The sequence below is a fragment of the Neopsephotus bourkii genome, unplaced genomic scaffold (genome assembly GCF_033783945.1).
Source record: "Neopsephotus bourkii isolate Nb327-2 ecotype Australia unplaced genomic scaffold, CSIRO-AGI_Nbou_v1 NB_39, whole genome shotgun sequence".
Lineage (NCBI taxonomy): Eukaryota > Metazoa > Chordata > Aves > Psittaciformes > Psittacidae > Neopsephotus > Neopsephotus bourkii.
The window spans coordinates 1,106,144-1,133,207 of record NW_026900556.1 but is presented as its reverse complement, the minus strand read 5'-3'; the positions used below and the strand labels follow the sequence as shown (position 1 = coordinate 1,133,207).

The 27,064-nt window shown below is 45.6% G+C and overlaps 1 protein-coding gene across 3 annotated transcripts in view; it reads left to right on the top strand.

The window, feature by feature from the left end:
* Nucleotides 1–27,064, top strand: part of TOM1L2 (target of myb1 like 2 membrane trafficking protein) — a 51,814-nt gene that overhangs the window by 11,959 nt on the left and 12,791 nt on the right. For all 3 annotated transcript variants that reach the window (XM_061346458.1, XM_061346477.1, XM_061346469.1), the window contains exons 2-12: nucleotides 7,517–7,601; nucleotides 8,316–8,394; nucleotides 9,984–10,133; nucleotides 14,320–14,454; nucleotides 15,421–15,576; nucleotides 16,302–16,418; nucleotides 19,590–19,723; nucleotides 22,110–22,158; nucleotides 23,162–23,285; nucleotides 24,052–24,169; nucleotides 26,102–26,177. In XM_061346458.1, coding sequence (XP_061202442.1) covers nucleotides 7,517–7,601; nucleotides 8,316–8,394; nucleotides 9,984–10,133; nucleotides 14,320–14,454; nucleotides 15,421–15,576; nucleotides 16,302–16,418; nucleotides 19,590–19,723; nucleotides 22,110–22,158; nucleotides 23,162–23,285; nucleotides 24,052–24,169; nucleotides 26,102–26,177 — 1,223 coding nt within the window. The remainder of the gene's footprint in view (nucleotides 1–7,516; nucleotides 7,602–8,315; nucleotides 8,395–9,983; nucleotides 10,134–14,319; nucleotides 14,455–15,420; nucleotides 15,577–16,301; nucleotides 16,419–19,589; nucleotides 19,724–22,109; nucleotides 22,159–23,161; nucleotides 23,286–24,051; nucleotides 24,170–26,101; nucleotides 26,178–27,064) is intronic.

Genomic DNA, 27,064 nt, shown 5'->3' with positions numbered 1-27,064 from the left:
TGGTCTCTTTCTGCCATCTGTTTTGAAAGAGAGCAACTTCTATACATGTCATTCAGCAGAGCATGCTATCAGCAGCAACAATTTCTGCTGATGGGGGAACTTCAGTGAGAAGATTCATAACAGAAGTCTTTATTGTACAGAAACACACCGTTCCGCTGCGGATCCGCATTCCAAATGCTCTTAAAGGCTATGACTAAAGCATCGTTTGTGCCTGAGCTGAATGACATCTGAGTACAGAAACTGCCTGGACTAGGTTACCCTGTCAGGCCATTTCTGCACAATATAATAGTATAGTACTGGGAGGTCCATCTGGTTTTACAACCTGTAAATGCATTGAGACCTATGGGATGTGATAAACTGAACTGATACACTCCCTTGCCTCCTATGTGATTATTATAAGGATTGCTGTTTTGGTTTTGTTCAGGAGAAGCTCTGAGCATGAAAGGAAAACCATCTTTGTTGTACAGCTGTTAATATTTAATGTGTTAATCCATTCACCTTGCTCTGCTGCTGAAACTGCTGTAACATGCTCAGTTAATCAGTTATAGCTTCCTGCTCCAGAGAGTCTGGGGGGTGATGTCTTTCCTATAGCATATCTAAATCACAGGAATGCTGTAGCATAACTCTGAATATCATGTGGTTCTTAAAAAGGCCCAGTAATTGCATATGGCTTCTTCATGGTTGCAGGGAATTGTGATTAAGAAAGGTCCAGAGAAGCTTGGCATTTGGGCAGCACCTTCAGGAAGAGGAAAACCTGAAAGTTAATTGGGGAAAATGACATCTCCCAGTTTAGCACTGAGCCTTCAAACAGCATTGGATCTAAACACTGGCTCTGATTGCACATTTACTTGTCCACAGCTCCTCTTGTTGTTTTCAGGCTAAAAGAGAAGGATCCAGGGAGACCTTGGAGCAGCTCCAGTGCCTAAAAGGGGCTCCAGGAAACCTGGAGAGGGGCTTTGGACAAGGGCCTGTAGGGACAGGCCAAGGGGAATGGCTTGAACCTGCCCGAGGGGAGACTGAGATGAGCTCTTAGGCAGAAGCTCTTCCCTGTGAGGGTGCTGAGGCGCTGGCACAGGGTGCCCAGAGAAGCTGTGGCTGCCCCATCCCTGGCAGTGCTCAAGGCCAGGTTGGACACAGGGGCTTGGAGCAAGCTGCTCCAGTGGAAGGTGTCCCTGCCCATGGCAGGGGTTGGAACTGGGTGAGCTTTAAGGTTCCTTCCAACCCAAACCATGATTATTCATTTACTCAGCCTGATAAACTTGGTCAAAACAAGAAGTGGAGGATAAATGACTTCATCCCAAAGAGTTTCACCATAAGCATAGTTAAAATCAATTGCAAAATCACAATGGTCGAAGCAGGTGACCAGTGCTGAGCAGTACAACCCAGCTCACGTTCTCTGTAATGCCCTGCCGTTCCGATTGAGCCCGTTTGTTCAAGCTGACTGCCTTTTCCTTTGGAAGTGTGAAGCTCAGCATTTTCAGAGCAGTGTGAAATAAGGAATGTAGAAAAAGGACTCGGAGCAGTGAGGTGGCTAATTGAAAACTGCTATTGGAGCTGTGCTTTCGAACAAAGAAACTGGCAGGGGTTTCGGACTAAGTCACTTCAGGAGCTGAGTTTTGATCTGGCATCTTGAATAAGTCCCATTTATTTTCTTTAATAGCAGCATTTTGATAAAAAGGCAGAAAACCTCCTCTTGGTACCATAATGTCTAAGTGCCTGTGACTGTCTTTCTGAAAGAAAATAGAGAGAAAGCAAGACTGTCAAGCCCAGGAGTATCCAAGTGTGTTATTCTGGTTATCTCTGTCTTCCAAGTGAAGTATCTTGAACTCAGCAGCTATGTGAATGCTGAGCATCTTTAGTCTTCATTTTGCTTGGACAGCTGAAATATGCTTCCATGGTCTTTTCCCCACGTCTTACTGATGATGCTGTGCAGGTCAGGGCTGATTTGTTGAATCTGTGAGAAACTGCAGCCACAAAACGTAGTGATGCTTTAAAGCAACACATTTCTATAAGCTACAGCTCAACAGAGAGATGCCATCGCCTCAGTCAATAGCTTATCTTCCCCTGTGAGCTATCCTGCCTCTTCTGCATTGCCTTGCATCTGTTTTCCCCTCAGAGACCTTTGTCCCTGCTGTAAAAGCATTTTGCATTTGACCTTAGTGATAGCCCTTGGTATGAGAGGCTTTTCCTGCACCCACAAGAAGGGGGACCAGTAGGATGGAAGTAAAAGCCCGCTAATGCTGCGGCTTCTTCTGTTCCCTGTCACGCATCATGCAGTGAAATAGAGCACATCTGACTGTTTGATTTGCTAATGTGAGGCTTGGAGCACAGCTGGCAGGCAGCTGGACTGTTAAGAGGCAAGACAGAGATCTAAAAGCCACGATCTTCTGAACTTCCAAGCAGAAAAACACCCCAAACAAGATGTTTTACGCTGCCCTGAAGAACGCTGTCGGAGGGAATGGGAGAGATTTGGAATGGAAGCTTGCTCTTGGATCTCTCTGCTATGGTGTGAATGCTTCCTGTGTAAACACAAGGTGATTTCTGTGTGTAATCCTTCCTAAACATATGAATTGAGAGTCTCTTAAGCAACATCTGGAGAAGCCCCAAGAGAAAACTGTGCTTTCTGTGAGCACAAAGATCTGCTCATTCACCAGGTTCTGGGATTCAGGCAGAAAACAGCGCAGTTCTCCCACTTTCATTCAATGTGATTTCTTGTTAGTGCAGCGTTTAGATTTCAGCTCTTCCTTTTCTTCCACGAGCATTATCCAGCACCACAGTCACTGGTACTGAGAGATAGACCTTTCTAGGGACATTTCCACGCTGGTTGTGCCTCCTTTCATCATTCAGCCACAGGAGCTGTTCTCAGTGCTTCCAGCGCTCAGTCCCTGCAGCATCAACGCACATATGGCATGGGAGTTAAAGAGCATCCACAGTCCAATGTGTGCAGTCCCCATTTCAGTGAAGTCTTGAGGCTGTCTCCATGGGTAGGTTCAGTGTGATGGTCAGAGATGAGTGCTGGGAGGGGGAAGTAGGGAAGAGTGACGAATTCTGCTTTATCATATCCGTGTCACCAACATTGGGCTGTTACTTAGAAGCACAAGGAGTATGGATTGAGAATTAACTTCTTGAGGATAACCAGTCTTAGCATGGTTTTGTTAGGTGACTTTTGAGCTGGTTCAAGGTGGGTGGTAAAAGTCCTTGTGTTTCCTTCCTGCATTCCTGCCCTGCCTGTTTATTACCTGCTGGTTCCAGAGGCGTTCCTGACTTGGATTTCCGTATGGCGACATCTCTCAGGTCAGAGCAAGAGGCTTGGCTGGGCTCATGTGCCCTGAGCCTGTGTACCCTGCAAACTGTACGCTACTGAATGACTGCAAATGTGCAGGACCTCAGTGTGAGCAGGGAAATACTGACCCTGCCATTTGGCAGAGCATGGAAATGCAGCCCCAAGAGTTAAATCCCAGAAGGAAGGTGTGAAGTGGAAAAATAGCACCGTTTTTTGCCTCCTTTTCTTTGCAGGCTAAAGTTAAGCTAATGCTTGTGTGTGCATATGCAGTGTCCAAGGTCTGTGGAGTGTCAGATTGCCTTTCTTTCTACCAGATCATTTCTGCTTTAATTTGAGAGATGTGGTGAGAACCGACAGCATCTTGTTTCTGACCATCCTGCTGCTGGTATCCTGGCTCTGTGTGAGACCCCAACTCCTGCAGGGGCTAAATCGGCACTGACACAGCACCAGGAGCTGTGTAAGGTGCCTTTGGCACCAGGCTGGGAGGTGCCAACCCTTTTGTTGTGCAATTAAACCATGCCATAAACTCTTTAGTTCAGCAAGGGAGGGGCAGGAGGGACTCCTGCTCATTGCCTTCTTCCTTGTCTGATTTCACATTGCTCATGTCACCCCGAATCCTTTGGTAGTGATCCAGAGCCTTGGTGTGAACCAGGGCTATTTAGATGCCTTTTAATGAGATTGAGGAGCTGGTGACTTTTAAAAGGGTATTGGCCTGATTTGCATGCCATTCCTTTGCATTGTGATAGCTTCCAAAATCTGTTTCATCTTAGCCATAAAAACACAGAATAATAGAATCCCAGGCTGGTTTGGGTTGGAAAGGACCTTAAAGCTCATTCAATTCCAATCCCCTGCCACAGGCAGGGACCCCTTCCACTAGAGCAGCTTGCTCCAAGCCCCTGTGTCCAACCTGGCCTTGAGCGCTGCCAGGGATGGGGCAGCCATAGATGTGACGGTCATATCTATTTTGCATCAAAGAGATGCATGGCTTCCAAAGAAGCCATTAAATCCTGGACAGGTTGTTGAGTGTGTTTAATTTCCTGCATTTTGGATGCGTGGGGCAGGGATTCTCTTCCAGATGAGTGCAGGCAGAGCTGTTCCACCAGAAGTCCAGAACTGCCACCTGCTGCCTTTGGTTCTACAAGAGCTCTCCAGGCTCCCAGTTTGCAGGGTGATCCTGTTCTTCAGCCCAGTCACACACCACCTCGTGGGCCTTCTCTGCAGTGAGTTAACTCCTTTGTAAGAGCAGAGAGCTAGCTCTGCAGTGGCAAATCTGGGTTATACCAGATTCAACCATGCATTACTCCAGCTGAAGAACAGAAGCATGAAGGTGGTAACCAGACTCTCTGGGAAAAGGGGATTTGGTTTGCCTTAGTGCATCTCAGAAGGGAAATACAAGGTTATCAGGGCCCCCTAAGGAACATTGCTGTGCTACCTCTGCACAGCGCTGCAGCAGCATCCCTGCACTCCATCTCCAAACCACCACAGTTTTTAGCTGTGGAGTGCTGCCATATACCCAAAATGATCCTTCACTGCATGGGTTTTAGCAGAGCAGTGAATGAATGGGCTGTGTGAGCTTTGTGCAGCAGCAGCACTTTCCACAGCCATTTATAGCAGAGCAGAGTATGAGGAGTGCAGAGTTGCTGCCTGGTGCTGTCAATAGCACACAAATTCATTAATATAGTTTTAGATTAAGAAAACAAATCACAGGACCAGCTAAAGGAATACTCTAAGGTGTAATCTCTCATTCTGCAGCACTAAATTCTTTGGGGCTCACCTTTCCCAGCAGAGCAGATGTAGGGATTTTTCTTTTGTATCTCTGGATATTAGAGGTTTTTCCCCAATGGTAAATAAGATGTTTTCCTAAGGAACAGGTACTATATGCACATGAAGGCAGATCACATACAAAATAGTCTTATGTAGAGTATAAGAACAAAATGCAACTAGTAAAAGTGATTGTTACAAGTAGCTGTGCACAAAGATGTGTCATAGAATCACAGCACAAGAGGATGGAAGGCACCTCAAGGATCATCTGGTCCAACCTTTCCAGGCAAAGCATGACCAAGACTAGGTGTCCCAACACCCTGTCCATGTGAATCTTAACAGCATCCAGCACTGGGGAATCCACCACTTCCCTAGGGAAATTATCCCAGTGGCTGGTTGTTCTAACTGGGAATTATTTTCCTCTTGTGTCCAGTTGGAATCTCCCCAGCAGTAACTTGTACCCATTGCCCCTTGTCTTTTCCTTGTGACTACTTGGTCATCTTTGTAGCCACCCTTTAAATACTGGAACAGATGAATTCCTGGATGAATGATGAATTCCTGTATCCCAGACAGCATGAAGCAGCTCTGCCTGCACTCTTCCTTAAGAGAATCCCTGCCTAGCATAGCTTAAATGCAGTAAATCCCAAGTACTCAATAACCTGTCCAGGATTTATTGAGACATTTTGGAAGCCGTGCATCTCTGAAGCTCGTCCTCAGAGTTATTGTCAAAGTGAACTCTCCTATGGGTGGTGATGGCTGAAAAAGACCTGGAACTGGGAATTCTGCACCCTGTGGGTGAGACCCTGTGCAGTGATCTGCATTGCCCTGCAGCCCTGCCTCTGAATGGGAAGTGAGCCTGCCAAGACTGATCTCCTGGTCCATAATCTCCTTTTCCATGGTGTCCTCTCCCTTCTGGAGCTAGATGGCTTCGTTTCAGCACTCTCTGCTTGGATTTTGCACAGCTCTCTGGGTTTGTCTCAGTCTCCTGTAGTTACTGTCCTTGGTAGAGTTGTTTTAGCCACTATTGCAGTGTAGACAAGTCACTGAAACTTGAATTACCCAGACCCAGAGTCTTTCTCCATTAATGTCCTGTAATTATGGCCTGTGGGCATCTGTATCCTCAGTTGCAGTGCTAGAAATGTTAATGGGAAAAGCATCCTTAGTAAACAGCGAGAGATGTGTGAAGTCCTTGGAGCATGTCCTCAAACAGGATTTGCCTTGTTCTGGGGGTCAGCTTGGGGGCTGATGTAGAGACAGAAGGATAAATGGAGAAGATGGGTTTGTTTCTGCTCTCAGACATAGAAAACCTTGATGTTTTGTTCCATCTTGCTTTATTTCGCATCTTAAATATGGTTTTTGTTTGCCCTGTTTGCCTTCTGCCATGGCATGCAGACAGACCCAGACTAACGTAGAGGAGAAGGTCGTGTTCAGCTCAAAGGTCCCCTTTGTAGGTCTCCCTGGTGACAGGGTTTATGTTCAGCTTGATAGCATTTCTGAGTGTAATGCAGATAGGGTTTGAATGCTGCAAGAGAGGAGTGTGAAAACTTCAGGGGCTGTTGCAGGCACCATGAGACAGGACTCTATTGATTTAGGAGGAAATCCCAAGGAGGAAATAGTTCTTGTCAACTGATTACTTGAAGTTATGGTTATGCTACTCTTGCAGACGTCTATAAATTACACTGCCAGCAGTTGGCATCTGCCACTGTCACAGTGCTGTAGGTCATCCTTCCCCTTGCGTTTAGGCTGATGCTGAAGGGACTTAGCTGCCATGCAGAGAATGAGGGAGCATTTGGGAGTCAGGAGGAGGGCAGATTGTGCTTGGGAGCCCTAGCATGGAGAGGAAACAGGGGAAACAGTGTGGAGCAGGGGGAAGCAGTGCCCAGCTCCCTGGCAAGCAGGTGCTGAGGCACCACGTACAGGAAGCAATAGGAGGCTCCTGGCCGAAAAGGGGTGCCCAGGGATGATATTGTCACTTGAGCTATCCCATACTCAGTGATTTCATGTGCTAAATGCTCTTTTCACACTGGAATTCTGGACTTCCTTGAATTCTATCTCCAAGTTGCTGTCTTTCCTTGCTCAATTCATGTGGAGGTGTTATCTATTGAACCAGAGGGGAGGTCATGTTGATTTGGGGGAGATTTTCCTACCTCATAACTTGCCTGCAGTGCAGCATTTGAGGAGTTTAAGTTGGAATTATCTGACATTTGCCTACTCTCCCAAGAATTCAGGAGCCTTTGAAGGACAGCCCATCTATGTGGGCTGAAGGTAGTGAGCTCAGGGGATAATGGATTCTCTCTGGAAACCTCTGTGCTGATCCCTAAAACCAGGAGGGAAGGTTTGACATTGCTTACCGTCACTGGGGACTTCTTTTTTGCCCCTGTCTTTCTTCTACTGGGTAGTTTGAGCTCAGGGTAACTGAAGATAGATTGCAGTCTAATGAGGAAGATGAAAAAGATTGATTTTCCTTTACAGAAAAGGCCACAGATGGGTCTCTGCAGAGCGAAGACTGGACACTGAACATGGAGATCTGTGACATTATCAACGAGACAGAAGAAGGGTATGTGCTGCTTCAGCAAGCTTTGAAAGATTCATGACCGTGATCTTCACCCAGTTGCACTCAGTGTGGGAGGAGCGAGTCTGGGGGCAGATGCTCATAGTGTGAGCAACCTGGTCTAGTGGGAGGTGGCCCTGTCTGTGGCAGGGGGTTGGAACTGGATGAGCTTTAAGGTCCCTTCCAGCCCAAACCATTCTATGATGAATGTGGTTGCATGGATTGCTCAGTTCTCCTTAGCTGTTTCAGAAGGCTGCTGTATGATGCAGCACTTTGTGGTCAGCCTCTGCTTGGCAGGGAAAGCACATTGTTAGAGGGTACTGAGCTTATTATGCTTTTGGTATTCTTGTTTTCAGCAGCTCTATCTCTTTGCAGTGCCGTTAATTCCAGCCATTTGCATGGAGACCTTTGCTGATACTCCTCCCTCAGCATCAGCAAAGCTGTGCTGCTTGCAGAACTGGTCACTGGTCTTCCACCCTAGACCTTTGAGTAGCTGACAGTCTTTCCTGCTTGATCAGCATCCTGCCTTTTTGGAGGCCTCAGATGTTGCTCTGGTTGTGACTTCTGTGATATCTTCTCTTCTACATGACCCTAGTTGGCAGTCAAGCAATCTGAAGTTAACGCCTATGCTTATGTGCAGCTGGAAATGGGAAAGGATTCCTTTCCCTGCAATATATGCCATGTGAAAAGCATGTCTAAGCTGGTGTGTTTCTCCTTCAGCCCCAAGGATGCCATTCGAGCACTGAAGAAGAGGCTGAATGGAAACAAGAACTACAGAGAGGTCATGCTGGCGCTGACGGTGAGTGGGGCAGGCTGGAATGCCTCGAAAGGGCAGAACCCTTCTCTTTTGTCCTTTTGCTTTCCCTGGCAATCTCTTCAATATACACACTATTTGCTTTAACAGCCACTGCTCTGCCCTTTTCTCTTCTCCAATTGCCTCCTCTCCTCCTTGGGGACTGTTCCTGGCAGCTTTGCACAGCGTTTTTCTGACTCAGTTGATTCCTGGGTTTTTTCAGGGCTCTTACTCATCACAAGTACTGACTGAGGAAGGTTAAAGTAGCCCAAATGGGTCTGTGTACCCTTTGGGGCTTCCCCTTCTCCTCTCATCACCCTGTGTCCAGCTGTTTCTCCACTCCAACAGCTACGGGCATATCTGCAAGTGAGAATGATGAACTCGCCAGATTTTCAGCTTCATAAGGAGCTGATGCACAATTTCCCTCGTGAATGGATCCCTGTAGGAGCCTCGCACTCATTTCTGCTGATCTAATTTCACTCAATAAAGTGTAAATTACATTCTGAGCGTTTAGGCAGTGCTGGGAAGGTGTGAGGTATTTTGCCAGTGACCTTTCCTGCTGATGGCTTTTGCCAGGGGGTTGCTGAGCAGCGCTGCACTACTGAATGCACAGTGCTGGGCAAGGCTCTGCTGCAGCAGTGGAGTTACACTGCTGTGGGTAGGGGACCTGTGTGATTCTATCACAGAGCTCTTGTTACATCTCCCTGACAAAGCATAACTGTACTTTCAGTCTTCTTGCCCTTTCCTCTCCTGGATTGTCATTTTGACAGATTACCAAAGCCCAAGCCATGAGCTTACCCATTGTGCAGGGAAGAGGGAAATTCATCAGGAATGAGTCTGTGTCATCGTGGCTGATGAAAGTAGCTGAAGTAGGGGAGTAATTACAGCCTCCTTAGCTGCAGAGTCGCAGTGGTTATTAGGCATGGCTGTAAGAAGTGACGCATTGGATTTATCTCCATGCTAATCATGTTCTTCAGAGAAAAACCAACAGCTGTTCTTCCATGGCAGTTGAATGGCAAGTGGAAGGTGCCTCCAGCTAGGTTGCAGGGGGAAAATGTGTCAAAGTATAACCTGTCAGAGCATTCACAAGGGAGTGTTTTGAATGAGTGAAGATCATTCACCTGAATTCCCAACTCTAAAACATGGCTTATAGCTCAGAGCAACTGGGCCCAGCTGTGTTCTGGGTACATAGACAATGGTGGAGTGCCACAGCACGGTGATATCTCACGGTGACAGCATGTCCTCCGTCTTACCTGCTCTTAATGTGATGCTGTGTACTTAGCTGCACAGCTGTGCAGGTTGAGGAGTTCTGCTTTGAAGGGGAAGAAGCTTTGTGTTTCTTTACCTTGAAAAGAAGGTAGATCACAGAAGTGGCCAATACGTTAATGGTGAGTGAAGTACCTCTCAATGTGTGCGTAAAGAGGAAGCTTTCTGGTAAAACTGGAGAAGAATTAAGCCTATAATTTCTCTTCTGTCATCTTTTGCTCCCTTCGAAAGCTTTAAAAAAGGGAGAAACCCCCCAAAATCAGAAACCAAGCACATAGTTGCTGTGTGTTTTTGCACCAACAATGAATGTTTTTCCTGTGCGTATGTAGGTGTTGGAGACCTGTGTGAAGAACTGCGGCCATCGCTTTCATGTCTTGGTGGCAAACCGTGACTTCATCGATGGTGTTCTGGTGAAAATCATCTCCCCCAAGAATAACCCCCCCACTATTGTCCAGGATAAAGTATTAGCCCTGATTCAGGTACACAGCTTCCATACATTGCTGACTGAAATAAGGACTGTCTGCTTCAGTGTTAAACATGCTGTCATCATTAGAAACGTGGCAAGGTTTTGTATATAAAGACAATATATCCAGATTGGCAGGGGAGAGCAGATGTGCACATACATAGATTCTTCACTGAGGGAGAAGTGTCTTGGTTCTGATTAGAGAACTCTAAAGCAAGAGGTCTTCATAAAAGGTAAATGGGTAGATAGCAACTTAACAGTCGCATCTAGAAGGTGGAGACTTGCTTCATGTCTTCTTAAGGCTGGGAAATCTTAGAGGATCGTGTTTTTGCTGTCAGTTGTGGAACCTTTCTGTGTCTGTTCTCCTGACCGTAAAATGGGAGTTGTTTCCCTCCATTAGAAGGCATTCTGAATCCCTTTTCGTGATGGTTATAGAAAAGTAAATGACCATATAGGAGTTAAAATGGGTTCTGGTGTCTTTTCTCTGGTTATTGTGCAGTGAAAGTGCACTGTCAGATCCTTGCCTGCAGTGGGGAAGTTCAGACATAGGCCTGTCTGCCACTTCTCCTGCGCAGCATAACAATAAACAGCCATGTTAATTCCACAACCCATTAGCAACACATGAGGGAACATTGGTGCCTGCCTGGAGGAAATCTGACAATTATAGGAAGCTTTATCACTAAGCTTCTACAGACTATTGCATACACCAGAGACTAAAAGATGCTGTGTATTTAAAATGATATAAACCTGCTGCAGTGTTTCTTGTGGGAAGGTATTTATAAATGCACAACATAGTTTTTCCAGTGTACTTCTGATTTTTGTGGCAAAGCATGTAGTTGAATTTCTGCTGGGTTATTTGTTATTTGGATACCCAGATAGGACATCGTTGGAGCATGACAATGTAAATAAGTGATTTCCAAGCAGGAAATAGGCTGAGAGGAGGAATTAGGTGGGTGTTGCGTTGGGGTCTGTGTCTGTCCTTTTATTTCTGGTCTCTCATCTCAAGGCTTTCTAAAGAAATGGCACAAAATTAATGATCATTAAAAGCAATTCTCGTGCATCTGACTGAGCCCTTGGGTGTCTGCCTATTTTAGTGGGAGAGCTGATGCATGCAGTGACCAGGAGATGAGGTTAAATCCTGCCCCATAAAGAGAAACTGTGCATGTTTCCCTGCTGTTTGTTAGTGTTTTAAAGAATGCTGGTTATGCTGCATCCTGGATATAAGTGGATTCCCAGTCATCAGTGTGACTGAGATTGAAGCGTTTGTAACATAACCAAAAAGCCCCAGTCATTGTTTCAGTGTGTTAAACAGAGCTTTATCTGTGTAGACTCAGTGCAGTAGAGCTAAAAGCCTCACTACGGGCACTAAATAGCTTTTGGTATAAAAAGCCTGGGAATGATGGAAGCTGCCTGTGGGTGGGTTCTGTTAGTGTCTAACTGGAGGTGGTGGGACTTTGTTTTCCAGATTGCCTGACAAGTTAGGAAAAGTGATTGCAGTCACTTATCCCAGGTGCCCTGTGGATGCACATCCCCAAAATACCCTTAGCTTAGAGTTTGCTCTTCAGAGCTCCAACTCCATTTCAGGGGCCTGATCTCCTCTGCTCTGCTCCACTAACATTACATTTATCCCCTTCTTTTACAATTTGGTATCGGGGAATTAATAAGAACAGAAATGAGAGGATTAACAGCACACACTTGTACAAACAGCATGTCTCCAGCCATGCAGCTCTTGTGCTCCTGGACCTTTCCATAGCAAGGGCAGATAAACTGCCATCCAATTCCTTATCTAGAGTCTTGACTGTTTTGAGATGTTGACCATCTTGTGTTTCACTTTCTCAACCCATTTGCCAATGTACATGAATTAGCATGTATTAGGTGCTGCTTATTCAGCCTTCTTCACCTTGCTGAAAGGCCTTGGATATATTCCTTATTGCTGTACCTCTGGTAAGAACTCAGAGTTCCACCTTACTGCCCATAGCTGAGCGCTGTCATCAAAGATGAAATATGGGGAGACTTTTGAGGGTACCTGTGTTAATTTTTCCAGTGTCAAACACCTTTTGCCTTGGGATGGTCAGTGATTTAAGGGCCAGATTTGCAATGGTATTTATTGAACCTGTTTGGGCACACTGAGGTGCCAAGGGAGATTTATACAGCAGCATCCTTAATTATCTACCCCTGATAGTCTGGCCTAAAGTCTTAGAAGGTCTGAATTCAGTCTCACCTCTGTCATATGCTTGTTTGGACAATGGGTAAGTCTCCTAAGCTCTGTGTGTAGCTCCTTATCTGCAAAGTAAAGCTAATATTACTGTTGCCTGGTTGAATTATAAGCTGTCTAGGACAGGGATTGTCTTACAATGTGTGTAGACAGCACTTAGGACAATCGTGCCCAGACCTGCTCGTGACCTCTGAGAGACACCCTAAAGTAGATAATGCTCCCAGTGCAGGCGAGGAGGAATACAAATGACAGTGTCTCCTTTCTCCAGGGAAGAGAGCTGCAGGAGAGAGAATACATTAAATAGGTAGAGTGCAAATGAAGTGAGTTCACTGTCGTGTGTGCCTGCAACGAAATCTATAGGCAGGCAGTGAAAGAGAGGACCCATCGGTGCATCCTTCTGGACAAACAAAGCTCGTTAAAAGTAGGGTGCAGCAACCCAGTGTACTCTTGCCTCTAAGTTTCATGTGAATGATTACTGACTAAAGCATCCCTTGCCTAACATTTTCCCTCTTACTTGCAAATAGAGTTGAAGTGGGGGACGCATTATGTAGAAGCATCACTCAGATGACTTCTTATGTAAATTGAAAATGCAGAGAGAGTGCCAGGGTAGAGTTACTCTCGCAGTCAATATCTCCATCAGAATTAGGGATGGCTTGGAAGGTCAGCTCCAAGGAAACAGAATGGCTCTTTGCAGTCACTGCTGTTTTCTCTGGCTCAGGTAGTGCTGTTTGGACATGCACTGCAGCAGAACACTTGATGCACTTAATTTACCCTTAACAAAGCTGAGAAGCAAAGCCAGAATTATTAGCTTGCGACTGATAATGGATTGCCTCCTGGGCATATAGGGTAGGAAATGCTCTTTCTTAGAACTGAACTGGATAGGAATAGAATTCCTATTCCTAGATATTAATATTATTTCTTTCCGTGCTTTGCTATCTTTGATTTCTCTCCTCTTAGATAGAAAAAGTGGTTAAATACAGCTTTTAAAGTAAAAATAGTCCAAAGAACTAGTGCAAAAGTGATGACTAAATGAATTAAGTTCAGAGCCCACACACGCGTCTCGCAGCAGTTCTGGATCCAGAGCTGATACTCTGCCTCACATATGTGGGGGTTTGTGGACTGCTTCGTTTTGAGTTGAGTCATAATATTGCAATTTTTCCTTCCTCTCCATTTGTAATACCTGGCTAATTTCCAGCTCAAGTGAAAGGGGGGAGAGGCTTCAAGGTATCGTGCTCCTAGCTGCTCCATGAGTATGGGAGGCTGGCTAGGGAAGAGGAGCACTTAGTACTCCCACTGAAAGAAAAGCTCCAATGTGAATCCAAGTCTCTTTAGACACCAGAGAATTCATGCAGGAGAGATGATACGACTCTACTTTAAACTTGTTCTTTCTGACACACTGGGGTGTCTGAGTGTTGGCTATGCTCTGTAAGAAACCAGGCTTCATTATCTCTCATGAGACTCTATGTTTCACGTTATAAGAACCTCAGAAACTACCTTTTTGAATCTAAATTTGGTCCAGATGAAATACTGAGGAAAACTTGACAGCTCTGATTTGCATTTCACACCAAATGAGGATGTTCCATAAGGTGAGTATTGACCTCAGATTATTGGATAACGTTATGAATTCCGCTTAGATCCATTTAATCATGCACATCAGACTTTTCCTGGTGAGTCATTGGCCATAGAAGATGCAAGAAAAGATCAGCGTGCAGTCACACAGCAGAGGGGATTGGAAGAGGCTTTCATTTGCATTTAGAGATTCTGATGATGTCAGGGGCTAGACACAGCCACTGGGTTCCTGTTTGTGTTTGAATGAAATGTCTACGTGACTGTCTTAATAATTGCAGGGTCTTTTAGACCAGGTCTAATGGTTACAGCTTCCCTTTGAAGCTGAAGTACATGAAAGCTTTTATAGCTGGTATCTGAGGTCAGGGTGGAGCTGGAACATCGTTTGGAAGGTTTATGGATAATCCCTCCTGTTTTCCAGGCTTGGGCTGATGCCTTTCGAAGTAGCCCTGATTTAACTGGAGTAGTGCATATTTATGAAGAGCTCAAGAGGAAAGGCATCGAGTTTCCCATGGCAGACCTTGATGCTCTGTCTCCAATACACACACCACAGAGGGTAAGCTGCAGCTTTGCAATGCCAGGGGTATTTTCCCAAGATGTTTAAATAATTGGATAATTTCTCTTCTTTCCCCTCCTGTTTTGCCAAATTTGGCTCATTTACTCACTCCTGAAAGGACTCTTTCAATAGTCGAAGGTTATACAGGAGAAGCATAATACAGCTGCATTTGACAGGCTGATGAGCTAATGGTATCTCCTCCCTTGAGTCAGACATCGGTCTGAGATGGGAAAAGGGTTTGGAGAGGTTTGTACATCTCTTTTGTACCACAAAACCACCAGACAAATGCAGCTAACTTGCTCAGAGAGATTCCAGTGGGATATATGGTCGTGGTTTTCCTTCTTTTGCTCCAAAATATGGTTGTTTCTGCTGTTGATAACCCTCAACCAAGGCCAGCCTGGCTTCTAAAGATGTACAGAGTCAGAATCTCTCCCTGACCCTATGGTAATGTGAGATCTTTGCACTCTGAAAAGTTGGGTCTGGAAAGTTAACAGGAGTGCTGTTAGGAAGTAACTTAATGATCACAGGTGTTCTGATTATTCACTCCGAAAGCTGAAGTTAATGAATCTTTGAAGTGGTAAATGCAAGTGATCAAGGACTGAAAGATTACAATTCTTGTGTCAAGATTAATTACAGTCAGTGTCTACACATCACGTTTTATAAGCAACTCCGGGTTTAAAATGATTTGTAATTATTTCTCTTTGGCTCTTGTTTTTGTTTTGCTTCTCACTTGTAAAGCTGAATTGACTTAAATCCAGGTGGGTTGGGTTGAAAAAGTACAGGCACCGGGGTTTGTTGCAGCTGCCTGGTTATGGGCTGGCCTGCAAGTCTCTTCTCGAAGCTCCACTGACCTTTTCCACAAGGTGCAATTATGTTCTATATTTGAGCATAGTTGGCCTGAGGTTGCTGACAAAGCAAGTGCTGTCACAATTCAGCTTTTGAACTCCTGTCTTTCTGATGTGGCAGAGTGTCCCTGAAGTTGATCCTGCAGCAAATATGCACAATTCCCAGCCTCAGCAAAGGATGAGCACCAGTTCTTATTCGTCATCTTCTCCGACAGCGTATTCTCCTCAGGCCCCAGCGTTGAATGTGACTGGTCCCATCACTGCTAATTCTGAACAGGTATTGGGATGGTGATTCTTTTGAGTGAGATTCTCAGCAGATCAAATTAGAAACCAGTTTGCAGAGGAACCTTCATTTTAACTCTTTGGACTTTGATTGCCTCCAAGCTCGGGTTCTACTTAGTAATCTTTCCTCTTATTACACTGTGAAATCTAGGCTTTCAGTTGGGATGTGTGGCTAATGGCAGCAGGTAAAAAACCTCCCAGTCTGATAAACCACTCCACTCAGCAGTTGTGCTGTATGTTAGCAGTTATTCTTATCCCCCCTCCTTTAAAGGCACAGAATGTCTTGCAGATGCAGGAAGTCTAATGGGAGTTAAGTCTTCATGCGTAAGACCCTTGCAAATGCCCTGATACAGGATTTCCTTTTCCCTCTGCAAAAATAACTTCAGAACCTGCTCAAAGTTGTGCATGTTTCCCCATACCTGAATGAAGTACTGCAAACAGGGTCTGGTTTTAGCTGATTTCAGTTGCTTCCCTTCCATGCAAGCATAGCACATCTGGGGCTGTAATGACAATGAGTGGCTCTACAAAGTTATCTTTGTTTTCTGTTGCCTTTCTGTAACTCTCCTCTGGGTGGACTTCTCATCTTTACAGTTTTTCCCCAGCTAGAATGTCTGGAGCCTCAGACAGGGAGTCAGAGGTATCCCAAAGCCAGTTAATGAAGGTGATCTGCTTAAACCAAATGATTATGCAGTGTTTTGCTGTCTTTTGACTCCAATTCAGATTGCCCGGCTGCGCAGTGAGCTGGATATCGTCCGTGGGAACACAAAAGTGATGTCTGAAATGCTGACGGAAATGGTACCTGGACAAGAGGATTCCTCAGACCTTGAGTTACTCCAGGTAAGAGTTTCCTAGGAAATACGATCCTGATCTTTCTGTGCTTCATTTGGGGTGTGTGTTTTATTGTAGTTTACTTCACTGCCTTGGTTTGCCTGGTTTACGTAATGAATGTGGGCTGTGCTTGACCCTGCTTAGACTCATCACTTGATGTTCTTCATTTGTTAAAGCTTCCAGTGACAAGGATTTCCTAACTACCCTTGGAATTTAGTCCAGGGCTTTCTTTGTGTAGCTAGAAATCCTTCCCAGTGTTGAGTATCAGGTCTCCCTTACCAGAAAACAGCTTAGAATTGCCATAAACCCTGTAAGCCCTGAGCATTTCTGCTTCTCTTACATCTTCTATCATCGCTCAGACAGTGTCAAAACAGTCCAAGTCACTATGCAGGAAAAAACCACTCCGTGTTTCCAGCTGGACTAAACATTACCCAAGGGTCTGTGGATTCTCTGCCACTTGAAATCTTGCATATGAACTAAGTGCCTTTCCAGAAGATGTGCTGCAGCTTCTCCTGAAGGTAGTGTCTTAAGACACGTGCTTGGATGAAGCTTCATGCTGTCCAAAGGGTTGGCTTGGGAATCAGATGGATTTCTTCAGTGGAAAGGCTCAATCCAGTGCAGCATTTAGCATCTCAGGAGGAAAAACAGTATAAACTGAGCTCATGTCTCAGGCTTTCTACACGTTTCCCTACGCCAGTGGTAGTGGGATGGTCTTTTGGCTGAGGAAAGTAATGCGGTACCACGTGCAACACAGATGAGGAATACTGTGAGCTAGCATTCCAGCTGCTGCCCTTACCATGGTATTTGCTTTTCCATAGCTTCAGAAATAGGCTTCTGTTTTGAGCCTCCAGCAGGGAGGATGGGCTCCCACAGCAGTACATTTGGAGGAAGGCAGGGAATTGCTCTCTGTGATACATCAGTGTTTGAAATCCATCCAAAAACTGGTCTCTCCCATGCAGCGGCACTGCGTGTTTGTCTTAGAGCCATGATGGCAGCTGATGAGAGGCTTTGCAATAAAGAGCCTTTCAGTTACTGCCCATTTGGGTCGGGCTGCTCAAAACAAAAGAAGCTTCCAGGAAACCACGACAGACAGAGCAGCACAGAACAGTTTGCTTACATTCAGGAACAGCTCCTAACATCTTGACAGCGTAACCTTACAGCATAGCTTTAAGGTGAAAGACCTTGATCATAAAACGGAGTGACAGCAAGGATTCTTTATTCCAACTGCTTCCCTCCTTTGACTGAAATCATCCTAAATCTGAATCACAAGAGCTGAGGAGAACCTGGTTTTGCTACCAAAGGCTGGTTAGTCTTTTGAAAGCCATAAGCCGGGTGCTGCATGCGAGGAGTCCTTGCTTTGAGGTTTATATAGCCCTCTCCTCCTTAAATAATTCCTGACATTTTCTCCTACAATCAAATGTAAACAGCTTGCTGGAGAGCCAGCTCTGAGCAGAATAGATAGGTACTGTCAGCCCGCTCGAAAAGGCAGCAAACAAACCTCTGAAATGTCACAATCTGCTTCGCAAGTGATGGGATCAAAACTGACATTGGAGAACACATTCCTCAAGCTGTTAAGGCAGCTGGATTGCACTAGGTGAAATTTATCCAGAGCTTAGGATGTCAGACCAAGGAAGGAAAACAAACACATTTTTGCTTTCATCCCCAAGGTTGTGTACCAACAAGTCAGCCTTGGTTAGGGCTGCATCTTTGCTGTGAAGAGAGGTTGGGAGGGGGTAGAAGGTGACAGAGAGACATGCTTCAGTTGGAATGTCAGTGCTTATTGAAGTAAAACCGTGGGCCTAATCAGTGGTGGTGTGCCATATGGCACGTTCCTTATTGTAGTTCCTCCTCAACAGACCAGTTTGATCTTTGGTCTTGAGGACTTTTGGGAGTAAAGAATTCTGCTTGAGTGCTCCTGCCCCTCTCTACTCTGCTCTCGTGAGACCTCACCTGGAGCAGTGTGTGCAGTTCTGGTGTCCTCAACATAAAAAGGACATGGAACTGTTGGAACAAGTCCAGAGGAGGCTACAAGGATGCTCAAGGGACTGGAGCACCTCCTGTATGGAGACAGGCTGAGAAAGTTGGGGCTGTTCAGGCTGGAGAAGAGAAGGCTGCGTGGAGACCTCATAGCAGCCTTCCAGTATCTGAAGGGGGCCTGTAGGGATGCTGGGGAGGGACTCTTCATTAGGGACTGTAGTGAATAGGACAAGGGGTGATGGTTTCAAACTGAAACAGGAGAAGTTCAAGTTAGATATAAGGAAGAAGTTCTTTACCATGAGAGTGCTGAGGCACTGGAATGGGTTGCCCAGGGAAGTTGTGAATGCTCCATCCCTGGCAGTGTTCAAGGCCAGGTTGGACAAGGCCTTGGGTGCCATGGTTTAGTGTGAGGTGTCCCTGCCCATGGTAGGGGGGTTGGAACTGGATGATCTTAAGGTCCTTTCCAGCCCAACCTATTCTATGATTCTATGATTTGTGATGGAAGAGGTGTCCTGGAAGCAGGAGAACTCATGGTTTAGGCAAACTCAAATCTACATTTCTTGGAATGAGAGGCTTCTGAAATAAACACCCTTGCTATATATCCTTTAACATTTTCTTCTGAAACTCCCCACTGCCTCTTTACAGTCTCTCCTCTGGGGACTTGCTCAGTTGAAGGGAACGTTTCTGTGTGTAGCTCAGCAATGAAGTGTGTGCAGAGGCCTCATCTTTTCGTGCTCCTGCTCCTAGCTTTGTGTTCACCCTCATGTTCTCAGCGGTTGTTAGGTTCTTTGTCCCCAACCCTCAGGGCTACTACAAGTGACTTTCCCTACTTGTCCATCTTTCAGTTTCTAAGGATGCTATTGCCAAAAAAAGGCAGATTGAATTTTCCTTGAAAGCTCTCTTCTGGAAAGCTGTTGTATTAACATGCTTTATTCCTCAACCCCATCACTAAAATACAGATATTTATTTCCTGAAGTGCTCCGAGTTCAAGAAGAATCAGGATGTTGAATTGTAAATAGGCTCTCAAGGTTTTATGCCATCGGCTCTTGAAGGGTGTTTGATTAGATGTGCTTTTGGGTGACATTTAATCATGCAAAGATAAACTTGTCTCAGTGTTTCTCAGCTGGGGGACATGTTTGGCTGTGAACAGAGCTTATTGCTAGCTGTTTATCAGAATGTGTGTGTGCAATGCCTTGCTCCTAGGAACTGAACCGGACCTGTAGAGCAATGCAGCAGAGAATTGTGGAGCTTATCTCACGAGTGTCCAATGAAGAAGTCACAGAGGAGCTGCTGCATGTGAATGATGATTTAAATAACGTTTTTCTCCGATATGAAAGGTGGGCACCTTTTCCAGCAACTGTTTACATTCAGCCCGGGTTTTCACTGTGTGTGAAATAGGTCAGTTGACAAGAGCTGCCCAATGGGACCAATGGTCCAATAGAACAGAATGCAGAGAACCAAGCCGCAGAAGGCATTTACAAAGTCCTTTTATGGTAAAATTCCCATTTCAGTTGTTTCCTTTAATACTGTGATTTGGGGTTTTTGCCCTGGCTGCTGAATTTCTGTGGGGTGTATCCATAAGATCCAGGGCAACCTTGTGCAAAACTCTCTGAACTAGCAGAGACTTGAGCCTGCAAGTCCCTGTTATGCAGTGCTATGCAGATGTAGGGATGTGGGACCCAAAACAGCGCAGCCACAGTCACTGATTCTGCTTGCTAGCTTGGGATCTGCACAAATGCTTGTGCTGCTTAGGGAGGCTCCCATGAGCTCTCTGTCTTCTGATCTCTGAGCTTTCTAGCTCCAGTGCTGGTGCAAGGGGAGCTCTCTGAGGTGGGCCTGACCTTCGTGCATGTAAGGGTTTAGGTTTTAAGTTAACACTTAAAATCTCAGAGAAAAGATTGGGCAGAGCTGGGCTGCAGGATTCATCCCCATGGGTCACAGGACTTGGGACATGTTAGACAAAGGCATTGTCAGCCACATCTGCTGCAGTAGGTGACACGTGATGGAGCAGGCTTGGGAAAGTTTAATCTTCCCCTTAATGACAGGCCTGGGGTGTCAGGCACTAAAGAGCACCCTTTGTTCCTGGCTCTTAGCACAGGGCTTTGTTTCTGAAGCCTTTAAAAAGAAATGAGACTCTAGATCTGAGAAGCTGTGCTGTCACGGCGAAGGCTGGAGAGGAGACTTCAGTGGCCTCGATTTTTGTCTTTGATTTAGTTGCTCAGAGGAGATCAGGGCAAACTTTGAAACAAATGCTGGCTTTTCAAGTGAAATGATGTGTGCTTCATGCACGGGCATGATTCTACAAGTGGCAAAGTATAACTGTCACTAAGGCTTAGTCTGTTCACCCTTATTCTCCTCCATCTGTGCCTCTGCTGGCTGGGGCTAATGTGTTTGTAGTCATTATACACTGAAAGGTGAGCTGAGTGATGTTAGCAAGTTGTTTGTGCTGGAATAGCTGCACTGGTCTGAATGTTTCCATAAATCCCAGTTCCTCCTCTGCTATTCCAATGGCTCCACATTCATCATGCTGATTTCTAGTCTGGGTACCAAGCTCTGTCAGTGACTCAAGCAGGAGCTCTGGCCTTCACTGGGGAAGCTTTGGATGTAAACCAATGTGTGGTTCATAAGCCTTTTGGTGAGAAGTATGAGGTGGGAGGTGTCTCAGGTCTCCAGCTAAGGGAGCTGGATTTCCAGTAATAGTAGACACCCACAGTTTCCTAAAATTGAAAATTGGGCTTCAATTTGGTTTTGCTACCTTTGAAGTCTGCATTTCCCTCTGTTACATCAAGAAAAGGTTTTAGTTTGCTTGAGATTCCCTGTTGTATTCTGTCCATCTGGGAGAAAACCCACAGGATTATATTAATATCGTGTTTTTAGTGGAAAGAGAGGTTGCATGTGAAAACTGCTTTTAAATGAGGGAAAAGTCTAATGCCTTAGAGTCATCATGATGCTCTTCGTGATAAGGAAGGAGCTTGAAATGGCCTCAGACAGGCCTTGGGAAGAGGCAGTTCTGCTTTTTTGACTTCATGAAAGCTGGGGTCAGGTGGAAATGCCCATCTGGTTGGGGAGGAGTAGGGAAGAGACCAGATCTTGCCATTCTTCTTCCCCTGAGTAGTATGAGGATTTTCATGCAGCATCATTACTTTTTCTTCTTGGAAAGGACCAACCTATCTGCACGTAGGGTTTGACAGGCTTTCACCTAGGCTTTTAAGAAATGAATCTGCTCATTATTGTTTCTCTTGCCATGTGCTGCCTGGGCAGGGCTGTGCCCTAACCTGCATATGGCTTCTCATTTACATCGATTGCAGCAAGAGGGAGCTGTTAAGTGGGAGTCAGCCTTGCTGCCGTGCTCAGCTTATTTAACAGGGAGCATCAATCTTGCTGCAGTTCCTCCTGTCCCTTGGCTAACAGAATAGGCTGTCATGAAGCACTTAATGGAAGAAAAACAACCCAAACAACCCAAACCAAAGACAAATCCTACAGCGTTTTTCAGCCATGTGTGTGCAGCAAGATGAGATCAGTCAGTTTAATATCCCCATTTGCCAAGAAGGCAACTTCTGCATCTATCCTCCCTTTGTCCTGGCTTGGTGTTAACACTTCCAGGGCTCCTTCTTGAACCAGCAAAAGCAGAGTTCAGTGTCGTGGCTTTGTTAAACTCGTGTTTTTCACTCTTTAGTGGTGGTTTTGGTAATCCATGTTGGTTTTTTGTTGTTTTCTGAACAGATTTGAACGCTACAGATCGGGACGTTCAACACAAAATGCCAGCAATGGAGTAAGTACCTAACTCCATTTATTATATCAGCAGTTAACACCATACTAATATCACTGGGATCAGACCTTTTACCTCTCCAGCCCTCTCTTCTGTGTGTAGTGGTCAAGTGGATGCAGGGAAAAGACCCTAAGGATGTGCAAACCACAAGTGACAGCCTTTAGCTCAGGAAGCCCCTCCACTAAAACATCCGTGTTTGTAGTCCTCAATGGGTTTTCTTTTCTCTAACTTTTATGAGTGCTTTTGAGTCCATGTGGACTTTAGGCATTTATAATGCCCTTTAAGTAGTGAGTTTCACAGATTCACTGTACATTATTTTGTCTTTGTGGGGGTATTTAGTAACTGTTTTGCTTACATTTGATCACTGTGTCTTACAATGCCACTGTGCAGGTTAATTTTCTTAATGCTACTCATAAGTTTAGGAACTTCTCCTTTTTCAGCAGCCTCTTTCCAAGCTGAAGAATTACAGTTCTTATTATTCATTCAATGTTCAAGATCCGTGTTTGTGAAGCATTCTCATGTGTCACTGTTACATTTACTCTTCTGCCGCCTTCTAACCATTTCCTCTGTTTACTTTGCCTGTTTGATGGCTGTTCCACTGCAGACTGATGCAAACTCCAGCACTGGCTCTGCATGGTAACTTTAGCCACAACAAAGAAGTTTTGCTTCTGAAAGCAGTATATACCTAAAGTGGAAGATGGCAGCAAACTCAGTTTGACTTAGATATGTTGCTGGCCTGGTCCTAAAAGAGGTGGAGAACACAAGAGATATCAACTAAATCTGAAGAGATGTAGATGACCTCCAGGAGAGCTTCTGGCTGTGCTGAGCAGTCAAACTGAGGGGTTTTTTGGTGGCTGACCCTCCTTATTCTGCATTTATCACTGTAGTATCCAAGAGACTGGTCCATTTGGCAGTGTGCAAGGAAGCACCCATTATGTTTTGGTGTTGCACCGCAAGAAGAACCCTCTGCCATGTGTAAACTGCTTTGTTCCTCGTGTCCCAACAGGTACTGAATGAGGTGACAGAAGATAACTTAATAGATCTGGGTCCTGGCTCTCCAGCTGTAGTGAGCCCAATGGTTGGAAACTCAGCTCCCCCATCTTCACTTTCTTCACAGCTTGCAGGGCTTGGTGAGTACCTGTTCTGAAGAGTGCTGGTGAACACCAGGCTCAATGCATGGACTTTTCCAAACCTAACAGGTCTATGGGTCTTGACCATCATGTGCAGGCTGCTGGGCAATCCACGTGTGTGATTGCAGGAGCAAGTCTGGCAGTTGCTGAGGTCCCTGTAACCAGTGTGACCACCCAGTGCAAACCCTTATTGTGAATGTTGTTGATTCCTTTCCTACAAATAATATGTGAAATCTTTGGGTGAAAGGCTTTATGAAACTATTAAGTATTTTACATTAAATCAAACCAGAGATTGCTTGATAGGATCACTTGATTTGACTGAAGGTTCTCCACCTCTTTCAGCACTGCACCAATATCCTATCACTTGATGTGAAACTGTTGGTTTTGCAGTCAGTAGCTGAGAGAACATTGTGGCAAGACTAATATCCATGCCCAAAATCTTGGACCATGTTAGTGAATGGCATGGGCCTATTCAGCAGCAGATGCACACCAGTTCCCAAATGTTGGCTTCTCAGTGAGGAATACTTATGGTGTGGTGCTTCCAGGAGGAATAAGACAATCTCCACGTTTGTGTTTTAAGGGATGCTTGATTAGCAGCCTCCAGCCTCTTCTGGACAGAACTTGAGTGCTGCAACTCCAAACTAGTTGGTATCTATAGCTGTCCTGTGTTGTTAATGACATCCTCTGTACCCTCTATAGTCATGGCAGTGGGGCTTGCATGTGGTTTGCTGCTACACTGCTTTCCTTTCTGTGCCTCTGGTTGCAGACTTGGGCACAAACAGCGTCAGCGGCACCCTCAGCTCTCTCCAGCACTCGAATCCTCGTGATGACTTCGACATGTTTGCACAGACAAGAGGCGGTTCCTTGGCTGAGCAGCGAAAGAAGTACGTGGAGTTTGTCTTTAGCACTGTTTGAGTCATGGGGTTGCTGTTTTCTAAGGGCATAAATCTGAAGCTTCTTGACTTTGTTCCAGAGTGAAAAAGTGGTTTTGGTTTATGTTTTTCTGCTTCTCATCCAATCCTTACCCTGTTGGTCATTATTAGGATGAGCAAGCGGAGAAGTTCCTGCTGCTGTGGGCAGAACAGGCCAGCTGAGAAATGTTATTTGACTGTCACAGTTAATGAGCTCACTGGAAACCTGGAAGTGTACTTGCCTTTATTTCTGCAGATGCTTCCTCTCATAAAGGCTTGTCATCCCATCCACCCAGCCAGTGCTTGAGATACAGGAGCATAAGGGTCCTTCACCTGAAGGTCATGGATATGCTTTGGTGACTGAATTACTGTCATCAAGGGCTTGGAAACAGAATTACCATCCAGTTAAAGTCTCCCTTTGGCCCAGCAGTCAGGCTCTTGCAGGCTGTCAAAGGCAGTGCAGCTTGCCTGGCTGCCATGCTATTCCTAATTTGTTTATATGCATGGGGCTTGCATCTCCAGAGCTGCAAAGCTGGCACTTTCAAGGGCATTTAACAGGTCACATTATTTTAATGTGAAATAAATCTAGGCACTTACAAAGAAATCCTTTGATCCCTGTCAAGTGAGATTCAGTAAAAGGCACACTTGGGTATTTTTCTTTCAGGTATTATTTCTTTGCCTCCTGCTTTCAGGTTCTAGAGGATGTAGTAGCTATGAGCAGTTAGAACATCATCAATATCTCGTCTCAAACTAAGAACTGTTGTTAAATGGCTTAGCTCAGACCTTAGCAAATTGGCCAAAACATACCAGCTTGAGCCAGCAAATCTATCAGGATCTTTTATTTGCAGTTCTTAGTGTAGCTATTGGTCCTGCCTCAGCTGTAATATCCGTGTTGAGAAGACATGCTCTGCTGTAGAGGCGTGCGTTACCACTGGAGATTTCAGGCTGAGAGCCCTAATGTGTAGTCAGAAAGGAGATGCATTGCAGAGAGATCTAATAGAGGTCCCTCTGTCTCTTGTGCTAAATGAAGCACGAAACTAGTCTTCCCACACTGCACCTCTATCTCATTCTGCGAGCTAATGGAACAAGGAGCACATATCAGTCCCTGATTTCACAAGGGAGGATTGCTATATCTTCCTTGGGTTGTATGCTATATAAATGGAGCAGCAGCAAGGCAGGGAAGATGCGAGTGTGACTTGCTGTGCTGTGTAGGTGAGACCCTCTGGGTGCTGTGCTCAGAGCCTGGGAGAAGCCAGCAGGCTGGAGGAGGAAGGGCTCCTCCTGCTCAGACATGCAGCTCCTCCCAGGGGCTGATTTACGGGCAGGTTTTAGCGTCTGCTTCAGCTCATGGCTCCGCACTGTGCTCTGAGAAACAATGCTCTTGCCTCTGTCACCTGGCTGCGACATGTCCCTTTTGCATAGCAATTGAAGAAGCTCTTTTTATGTGCTCTGCAAATAGTGTGTTTAGTCTGTGTGCTTTGCTGCAGTTCCTTAGTCATTTCATCTGCCTTCGAGCCCCTCTGTCCTGCCTCCCCCCATGCATGTACCAAGGTCAGGCTCCAAATGTCATCTTCAGAGCTTTGCAAAACCTAATCTGTAATCTGGCCTCCTTTCATAGTCTTCTGCTAGCTCTTGGACATGTTTATGGTGCCTCGTAACCTATTTGCCTTCCTTTCATAATGCTGGTCTTACCCTCTTTGCTTCAACATGCTTATTGAAACTGATGGATGGTCTTTATACAGCGCACACTCCTCCTCTTGGAGTACACTTCATATGTTTGAAGTCTTGTTAAGAAAAAGAGCATGCTTTCTGATTTCCAGGGGTGTAAATCAGAGTAGCAAGTGCATTCCTCATGGGTGACTGCTGGACTTCCTTCCGTTTCTATGGTTTGTTCCTTTCTTGCAGCGTGACATATGAGGATCCACAGGCTGTCAAAGGACTAGCATCTGCCTTGGATGTTCGAAAACAGAACACAGGAGGGGTAGGTGGTTGCTCTGTGTTTCGTTATCTGGAGCCGTGCATGGAATCCAAGCTGTAGGCAGCTGCTTTTGACTGAGACTTCTCATTCTGTATTCCAACAACATGCTAGCACTGGCTATTTTGAAATTGATATCTAGGAGCAAGTATTTGCGCAGTAATGATCTCTAAAGAGCTGCTACTCAGCACACCAGCCTGAAAGAGATCATAATCAGAGTGGGTAAATTCTCCTGTGTTCTTGCAGCTTGCCTGCAGGGGTTCAGCTCTTTGACTGGAATCACTGCTGAAAAGAATAAGTGAGGAATGTCTTGTGAACACTGGTGTGAATTTGGGTTGGTTTTCCTTATGAAAGTTGATGCAGTCTTAATCCATTAGACTTGTTCTAAGTGCATGGATACAAGAGCAAGCTACAGGGAGAGACTTCATGCTTCACATGCCTTGCTATAAGTGCCCTTGCATGCAGTCTGTTCTGTCTGTCCCAAGGCAGGCTCCTGCTCTCTTGTGTGAGCAAAGGAGGCCCGTGTGCTGTCACCTCCCAGCAGCTGATGCTAGAAACGTGTTTGAGAGACAGCTTGGCCAGCTTTGCCTGCGTGCCTTGGTGAAGGCAGAAGTAAAAAGAGCTTTCAAATCATCCCTCAACCTCTTCCTACCACCCTGCTTTTTAAACCTGCCCTGCTCTTTTGTACTCGGCTGTCAGTTTGGAGATGATGGAGCGAGGTCAGAGCCTTTTCCAGCCTGTGCTGACCACTAGGGAGCACGGCAGAGCCAGTGTAGCGCACACACCTCCCTCCATGGAGAATTGCCTCCCCATGCCTAGGCTGATCCCGCCCTAGTTCTTTCCTAAGTTGAAATGGGAGCACTCAGGGCAGCTGGCATGCCTGGCAGCCTGTG